This window comes from Salvelinus fontinalis, chromosome 33 (genome assembly GCF_029448725.1).
Source record: "Salvelinus fontinalis isolate EN_2023a chromosome 33, ASM2944872v1, whole genome shotgun sequence".
Lineage (NCBI taxonomy): Eukaryota > Metazoa > Chordata > Actinopteri > Salmoniformes > Salmonidae > Salvelinus > Salvelinus fontinalis.
Window position 1 is genome coordinate 45,962,607 of NC_074697.1, and position 9,724 is coordinate 45,972,330.

Consider the following 9,724-nt stretch of genomic DNA (forward strand, 5'->3'; position numbering starts at 1 on the left):
GTTGTTTGCATTGTCTAGAAGGAACCTGCAAGTGAGCATTTCATTGGACGATGTATACCATGTATATCCCGTACCTACGACTAATAAAACTAGAAACTTCTCTGCTTTGACCAATCCATAGAATGTTCAGCACCAAGCCACACTCAGAGACAGAGGGCTCCACCCTACTGATAGACAGGTGGAAATATCAAGGAGCTTTCCCCTACCCTGCAAGTGGAAGACCCTTATCTGGCTTATATAAAGCTTACTGCTGGGCAGGAGCCCCTTCTCCCCTCACTGTACCAAATCCCAAGGGCAGAGACACCATAACAGCCTATAAAGACTTGCAGTCAATGGCAGATGTAAAGAACTGCTGGGGAGGTATGCAGGTGTCTTTTTCAAAACAACCAGGAGAGGCATCAGCTGCCCTCTCTGCCCTCTCTGCATTCGAATCTGTCCTGATACTACCAATCTCTCCCTTTCTGCAGCGTCTGTCTTCAAACTGTTTCTGGGGCAGAAGCACATGGGTTGTCGGAAGATTTACAATAACCCTGTCCCCTCTCGCCCACCTCCTCTCCTTCCATCCCTCTCCCCGTAAGGAGAGCGTCCTGCCTTGAGCTCTCCTGGGAGTCCGTCAGCGGGTCATCCTGCATCCCGTTATTATGTCATCCCTGAGCCCTCAGTCCACAGCCCCAGGGGCATGTCAATCAACCAGAACACTTTTTTTAAACATTTAAAGTAATTAAGCAGATGCTCTTATCCAGAGCAACTTGCAGGAGCTATTCGGTTTAATTACAACCTTTCGGTTACTGGCCCAATGCCCATGAAACAGGGTTTGTGCTGCCTCCTCTACTTTTCTGTACAGACAAACACCCAGACAGCCTAGTTAAAGCTTTGACAATTATTCGTTTTGACAGATAGTCCTTCCAACTCAGTGCATTACTGAATATCTCCTATGCACAGCAGTCATTTCGGTTTCATACACCTGAGGTGTATGAAACATTCCCCACTGCCACAATGACAACCCCCCCCCCCACACTCTCACGTCCACACAAAGACGTGATAGACGTCCACACAAAGACCTCCCTACACAGAAAGCTCCCCGCACAGAGACCTCCCTACACAGAGACCTCCCTACACAGAGACCTCCCACCACAGAGACCTCCCTACAAAGAGACCTCCCTGCACAGAGACCTCCCTACACAGGACCTCCCTACACAGAGACCTCCCTACACAGAAAGCTCCCCGCACAGAGACCTCCCTACACAGAGACCTCCCTACACAGAGACCTCCCTACACAGAGATCTCCCTACACAGGACCTCCCTACACAGAGACCTCCCTACACAGAAAGCTCCCCGCACAGAGACCTCCCTACACAGAGACCTCCCTACACAGAGACCTCCCTACACAGAGACCTCCCACCACAGAGACCTCCCTACAAAGAGACCTCCCTACACAGAGACCTCCCTACACAGAAAGTTCCCCGCACAGAGACCTCCCTACACAGGACCTCCCTACACAGAGACCTCCCTACACAGAGACCTCCCTACACAGAGATCTCCCTACACAGGACCTCCCTACACAGAGACCTCCCTACACAGAGACCTCCCTACACAGAAAGCTCCCCGCACAGAGACCTCCCTACACAGAGACCTCCCTACACAGAGACCTCCCTACACAGACCAGGACAGAGCCAGGATAGGTTAAGTTGCCATTTGGGCTCCATCCAAGCAGATGGCTGAGTAATGACACTGTCAACATGGCGCAGCATGCAGGTCTCCCTCTACAAACAGGCTCTTGAAAAAAATCCTGCCTTTGTATTGGAGACACACGAACAGAGTTCACCTGAGAAGTCAACCTGAAATGCACGCACATCCCACTTTCCATCTCCCCTGGGGGGTTATTTCCACCCAGAACTGGCAACCAGACTCACAGTGTAATGCATACAAATGTGTTGGGCTCATCGTCTGTGTTTAGGACACAGTGTGTGAGTGTCTGTCGCCGTCTCTGGGGGTGTCTCGTTTGTTTATCTTTGTATATTTATAAACGATATGAGCGTGTATTTCTGCTCTCTGACTGTGCGCGCGTGTGTGGGTGTGTGTGGGGGCAGCTGAGAGTGCTCTCATTATACCTGTTAGGGCAGGAATACTGTACCCACTGCATGACGTGCTTTAAACGTAGAATGCGTGTAGTGTGCTATATCCTAGAGCCATCTGTTTAGAAAATTGAGAAAATTGAGGGGTTTTGCTGGGAACAATATGGGTTTGTATGTGCAGTGAATTGGACATGTGTACGGAATATTTAAATGTCATATTTGTCTGACAATATGTTTGTGTGTGCGGGGGTTGGGGTGCAGTGGGTGTGTGCAGTGGGCATCGTTATGTCATATGCGCTTAACAGGCAAACTGAGCGGGGCAGTGAGAAGGGAGAGGTCAGGGGAAGGGAGTGGGCAGTAGGTTGACGAATGGCACACAGTGTCCTTCTGTCTCTCTGAAAGAGCCCTATTGACGGGAGGAATCACGGATGCAGATTCACAAGGGGCCTTGCTCCGTCCGACGTGTCGCTGCATGGAGACACACTGCACATCCAACTCCATCCCTGTCCCCGCCTCATCCCCTCCACTCTGTAGCTAGTTCCATAGCCCACCCCAGGACACCGCCCACCCAACAACCTCACCCAGCCTATTCATACCAGCCTACAGACACACAGACAAACAACAGAGAGACGGATACACACAAGCAGAAAAACAAGTCCACACACACACAGCAGACCTGCCCTCTGGTCACTGGAGCATTGGTCTCATCACCTGCCTCGCCCCAGCACCTTTGTTTTTGTTTTGTTGGCGAAACGGAGGAGAGGAGCGATCGTCAGCGCGGTTAAAACTTTTTGGAATAAAGTACTCTGCTGTTCTTTCTAGACACGCGTGTGTTTGACAGCAGCTGATAATGAGATACCGATGGCGGGAATCGTCGCAATTGTGCATTCGATGAATCATTCTCAGGATTGGTGAGCCTAGTATGTTGATATTTGTTGCTCACTGAATTCGTTTTCACTAAACAGTACATTATCAATAGTATGCAGTATGATTAGTGCACAGTATGTCGTTTGAGTAAGTAGTAGGCAAGACAGATTTCAGACAAGGCCGTATGACTCTAATGCACTAGGTGCATTACATACAGTTGAAGCCGGAAGTTTATATACACCTTAGCCAAATACATTTAAACTCTGTTTTTCACAATTCCTGACATTGAATCCTAGTCAAAATTCCCTGTCTTAGGTCAGTTTGGATCACCACTTTATTTTAAGAATGTGAAATGTCAGAATAATAGTAGAGAGAATGATTTATTTCAGCTTTTATTTCTTTCATCACATTCACAGTGGGTCAGAAGTTTATAAATAGTAGTTTACAATTAGTATTTGGTAGCATTGCCTTTAAATTGTTTAACTTAGGTCAAACGTTTCGGGTAACCTTCCACAAGCTTCCCACAGTAAGTTAGGTGAATTTTGGCCCATTCCTCCTGACAGAGCTTGTGTAACTGAGTCAGGTTTGTAGACCTCCTTGCTTGCACACGCTTTTTCAGTTCTGCCCACAAATTTTCTATAGGATTGAGGTCAGGGCTTTGTGATGGCCACTCCAATACCTTGACTTTGTTGTCCTTATGCCATTTTGCCACAACTTTGGAAGTATGCTTGGGGTCATTGTCCATTTGGAAGACCCATTTACGACCAAGCTTTAACTTCCTGACTGATGTCTTGAGATGTTGCTTCAATATATCCACATAATTTTCTCTCCTCATGATGCCATCTATTTGTGAAGTGGACCAGTGCCTCCTGCAGCAAAGCACCTCCACAACATGATGCTGCCACCCCCGTGCTTCACGGTTGGGATGGTGTTCTTTGGCTTGCAAGCCTCCCCCTTTTTCCTCATAACGATGGTCATTATGGCCAAACAGTTCTATTTTTGTTTCATCAGACAAGAGGACATTTCTCCAACAAGTACGATCTTTGTCCCCATGTGCAGTTGTAAACCGTAGTCTGGCTTTTTTATGGTGGTTTTGGAGCAGTGGCTTCTTCCTTGCTGAGCGGCCTTTCAGGTTATGTCGATATAGGACTTGTTTTACTGTGGATATAGATACTTTTGTACCTGTTTCCTCCAGCATCTTCACAAGGTCCTTTGCTGTTGTTCTGGGATTGATTTGCACTTTTCGCACTAAAGTACGTTCATCTCTAGGAGACAGAACGCGTCTCCTTCCTGAGCGGTATCACGGCTGCGTGGTCCCATGGTGTTTAAACTTGCGTACTATTGTTTGTACAGATAAACGTGGTACCTTCAGGCGTTTGGAAATTGCTCCCAAGGATGATCCAGACTTCTGGTCTACAATTAGAGGTCTACAATTATTTTTTGATTTCTTTTGATTTTCCCATGATGTCAAGCAAAGAGGCACTGAGTTTGAAGGTAGGCCTTGAAATACATCCACAGGTACACCTCCAATTGACTCAAATGATGTCAATTAGCATATCAAAAGCTTCTAAAGCCATGACATAATTTTCTGGAATTTTCCAAGCTGTTTAAAGGCACAGTCAACTCAGCGTATGTAAACCTCTGACCCACTGGAATTGTGATACAGTGAATTGTAAGTGAAATAATCTGTCTGGAAACAATTGTTGGGAAAATGACTTGTGTCACGTACAATTGTGATGTCCTAACCGACTTGCCAAAACTATAGTTTGTTAATGTGGAGTGGTTGAAAAACGAGTTTCAGTGACTCCAACCTAAGTGTATGTACATGTTCGACTTTAACTCTACCTATTAAAATGTTCTACATGATTGGTAATACATGTTGTAGATATTTGGGTAAGTTTGCATGTGGCAGTTTGTATATTCAAAACCCCTCTACTCGACTCAGGGCCTGGATGGAGCAGACAGGTAGCGTGCACCTTCTCTGATCAAAATCAACACATGTAGCATTAAAACAGCAAAAGGTTGTCAAGGTAGCCAATATAAAACTGTTTTTTTGTACTGTAATAAAGTAAAATCATTAGCTGACAAGTCGAAGGTGTGTGTTTTATTGGAGTCAATGTACTGTGTGTGTGTGTGTGTGTGTGTGTGTGTGTGTGTGTGTGTGTGTGTGTGTGTGTGTGTGTGTGTGTGTGTGTGTGTGTGTGTGTGTGTGTGTGTGTGTGTGTGTGTGTGTGTGTGTGTGTGTGTGTGTGTGTGTGTGTGTGTGTGTGTATTGTTAGATCAGCTGTTTTGGGAATGGAGACTGCAATGACAGTTATAAGGAGGCAGGGTATGTATAGGCCCTGAGTGATGTTAGGACCAGCTGTTGAATATAGTCACTGAGTAAACACACTCTCAGAGTAGGCCCAAATGAAAGGGGGAGATAAAGGGACGAGAGTGTCAAATAGTGAAACGGTGGAGATTCGCCAAGACCAGCAGGATAACTGCTGTGGATCTACAGGTCAGTGAGGACACTGGATCATTGTTTTCCCAGGAGAGAGAGAGAGCGAGACAGAGAGTGACAGAAAGCGAGAGCGAGAGATGGATGTTGTGTACTATGGGGAACCTCCGGTGCTGAGACCGTGTTTGGGCTGGGCTGAAACACAAGGAAAGGATCATAGATGTCTCTCGACAGCTGGTCGTCTCATCACAGGGCAAAGGGGACCTATTTCTCTCTCAGCTGATCTTCTTCCCTTTCATGTTTACGAAGCCAGACACGAACCTCCAACTTCATGCCATAAGCACGCAATGTACCTCAGAGTCCAGCGAACGAAATAGAATAGAAACACCAAGGCAGAATGAGTTCGAGGTATTGCAGTAAAGGACATAGACTGTTGCTCCAAGATGTCTTAGACATTGGCTCAAACCATCAGAGCAGTATCTAGCGAGCTTGAAAATAGAGTCTGTGTCAATGTATCAGATTTACGTCAGAGGGGTCACCATGAACCCACTCACACCCCAATACAAGCGCACACACTGACCCCTACACACACACAGGCACGCTCCTGTGTGCAAACACTGACCCCTACACACACACACACACACACAGTCTCAGACGTACACATCTGGTTTGACAGAGAGCCCAGTTGTTCCCCAGTTCCTCTCCTTCCTCCTCAAACGAAATGCTGTAGGTCTACATTTCAAAGGCCAAGGTCACGGTAGCCTGCATGCGTACACCAGGAAGTTAGACGCTAATGAGAGCAATTAGGGTGCATGGGTCCCATTATGACTGGCAAAAACCAAACACTGCTTTCCACAGTAAGAACCTGATACCAACGGTCAAACATGGTGGTGGTATTGTGATTGTTTGAGGATGCTTTGCCACTCAGGACCTGGAGGACTTACCTTAATAGAAGGAGCCATGAATTCTACTCTGTATTAGAGAATTCTACAGGTGATCTATTTCACCTGTCTTGTGATTGTCTCCAACACCCACCAGGTTTCTCCCATTACCTCGTGTGTATTTATACCTGAATTTTCTGTTTGTCTGTTGCCAGTTTGTCTTATCCCGTCAAGTCCTACTAGCGTGTTCCTGTGTTTCCTGTGCTCTAGTTTTAGCTTTCATTTTACCTTTATTTAACTAGGCAAGTCAGTTAAGAACAAATTCTTATTTTCAATGACAGCCTAGGAACAGTGGGTTAACTGCCTTGTTCAGGGGCAGAATGACAGATTGGTACTTTCCCAGCATACCCCGGTGTCCTGAGAACCTTGCTTACCTCCTCCAGAGCACTACGCTAGAGATTCTGGAACCTGCCGTGCATTTCTCTCCCAGTGCTCCCTCATCTTCGAGCTGCAGCCTTCTTCGTCCCCCTCGAACTGCTCGAAAATATCATACCTGATAACGCTGATGTCCGGGAGGGCACTCGCCTGGGAGACGGTGGTGTAGGAGCAACAATCCACCATTTGCCTCAGTCTGGAGGAGTTTGTGGCAGAGGAACGAAAAGTGGCTGATTCTCCGTTGTCCAGCCGGGAGGCTGTTCGTAAGCTGCTCCAACTCCGTCAAGACTCCCGTCGTGTGGCAGACTACACGGTGGATTTTCGCACGTTGGCGGCTGAGAATGCCTGGAACCCGGAAGCCCTGTTTAACCATTTCCTTCCCAGATTATCGGAGGTGATTAAAGACAAGCTCGCAGCCTGGGAGCTGCCCTTGGACTTTGACTCCCTCATAGCCTTGACCATCCGGAATGATGGGCAGCAACAGAGGGGGTCTGTTCATGTCGCCCTCGCTCGTCCTCGAATTCCACCTCGCCCCTGAGGAATCCAGGAAATCCCAGAAGTCTACATTTCCGAGAGAATCCGGTGTCACCCGGGTTCCCTTGGAAATCACTGAGGGCTGTCGACTCGCCGCCTCCGGAGCCCATGCAACTGGGCAGGACTAGATTCGCTCCTGCTGAGTGCTTACGCAGACTGAACACCAAGAGCTGTCTGTATTGTGGAGCTACGGAACATTTCTTATCTACCTGCCCATTAAAAGACCAGGCTCATCAGTATGTACGAGTACACTGGTGAGCAGTATGGGGAGTTTCCAATCTCTCACTACACGTAACCCCCCCTATGCTACCCTGCTGTGGGGAGACCAGTCCAAATCCATCCGGGTGCTCATTGACTCTGGGCCGATGAGAGCTTTATGGACACTACCTTGCTGTCGGAGCTGGGCATCTCCACTCAACCCCTTTCCATTCTGATGGATGTCAGGACACTGGATGGGGCCTCTATTGGCAGAGTCACCCACAATACGGTTCATATCAACCTGCGAGTGTCAGGCAACCACAGTGAGTCTATGCAGTTTCTGCTCCTGGACTCACCTCATGTACCAATGGTTTTGGGGTTTTCATGGCTCCAGAGGCACAACCCCCTAATCAACTGGGCTACGGGTTCCATCATGGGTTGGAGTCTATTTTGCCATGCACATTGTTTGTGGTCGGTGCAGCCTGCCCCAGGACGTCTCCCTGCGGGCTTGGGTAAAGCCTTGGATCTCTCCGCCGTTCCCGCGGAGTACCAGGACTTTTGGGAGGTTTTCAATTCTGCCCATGCCACATCTCTTACTCTGCATCGGCCCTACGACTGCTATCAACCTTCTCCCGGGCACTGCACCGCATCAGGGGAAACTTTATTCCCTGTCGGGTCCGGAGACCAAAGCGATGGAAGGGTACAAATCAAATCAAATTTTATTAGTCACATACACATGATTAGCAGATGTTATTGTGGGTGTAGCGAAAATCTAACAAGTAATATCTAACTAATTACATAACATATGCCCAATAAACATAAATCTAAGTAGGAATGAATTAAGACTATGTACACTACCGTTCAAAAGTTTGGGGTCACTTACAAATGTCCTTGTTTTCCATGAAAACATACATGAAATCAGTTGCAAAATGAATAGGAAATATAGTCAAGACGTTGACAAGGTTAAAAATAATCATTTTTAATTGAAATAATAATTGTGTCCTTCAAAACTTTGCCTTCGTCAAAGAATCCTGCATTTGCAGCAACTACAGCCTTGCAGACCTTTGGCATTCTAGTTGTCAATTTGTTGAGGTAATCTGAAGAGATTTCACCCCATGCTTCCTGAAGCACCTCCAACAAGTTGGATTGCTTGATGGGCACTTCTTATGTACCATACGGTCAAGCTGCTCCCACAACAGCTCAATAGGGTTGAGATCCGTTGACTGTGCTGGCCACTCCATTATAGACCGAATACCAGCTGACTGCTTCTTCCCTAAAAAGTTCTTGCATAGTTTGGAGCTGTGCTTTGAGTCATTGTCGAGGAAAGGAGGAAATTGGCTCCAATTATACGCCGTCCACAGGGTATGACACGGCGTTGCAAAATGGAGTGATTGCCTTCCTTCTTCAAGATCCCTTTTACCCTGTACAAATCTCCCACTTTACAACCACCAAAGCACCCCCAGACCATCACATTACCTCCACCATGCTTGACAGATGGCATCTTTTCATTTTTTCTGCATCTTACGAATGTTCTTCTTTGTGATGTTCTTCAATCTTAGATTCGTCTGTCCATAACAGTTTTTTCAAATCTTCCTCTGTCCAGTGTCTGTGTTCTTTTGCCCATCTTAATCTTTTCTTTTTATTGGCTAGTCTGAGATATGGCTTTTTCTTTGAAACTCTGCCTAGAAGGCCAGCATCCCGGAGTCGCCTCTTCACTGTTGATGTTGAGACTGGTGTTTTGCAGGTAATATTTAATGAAGCTGCCAGTAGAGGACTTGTGAGGTGTCCGTTTCTCAAACTAGACACTAATGTACTTGTCCTCTTGCTCAGTTGTGCACCGGGGCCTCCCACTCCTCTTTCTATTCTGGTTAGAGCCAGTTTGCTCTGTTCTGTGAAGGAAGAAGTACACAGTGTTGTACGAGATCTTCAGTTTCTTGGCAATTTTTCACATGGAATAGCCTTCATTTCTCAGAACAAGAATAGACTGACGAGTTTCAGAAGAAAGTTCTTTGTTTCTGGCCATTTTGAGCCTGTAATTGAACCCACAAATGCTGATGCTCCAGATACTCAACTAGTCTAAAGAAGGCCAGTTTTATTGCTTCTTTAATCAGAACAACAGTTTTCAGCTGTGCTAACATAATTGCAAAAGGGTTTTCTAATGATCAATTAGCCTTTTCAAATGACAAGACCCTGCGTCTGTGTATCGACTACCTGGGTCTTAATGACCTGACGATTACATTTTTTTACCTGCTACCACTCATCTCCTCAGCTTTCAAGCCTCTCCAAGGGGTGGT

The 9,724-nt window shown here is 46.7% G+C and overlaps 1 protein-coding gene across 1 annotated transcript; it reads left to right on the forward strand.

Annotated features, from left to right (window-relative positions):
• The first annotated feature begins 996 nt into the window (after nt 1-996).
• On the forward strand, nt 997-1,722 carry LOC129831618 (uncharacterized). Its single transcript, XM_055894959.1, has one exon. The coding sequence runs from the start codon at nt 997-999 to the stop codon at nt 1,720-1,722; it is 726 nt and encodes a 241-aa protein (XP_055750934.1).
• Nucleotides 1,723-9,724: the final 8,002 nt, after the last annotated feature.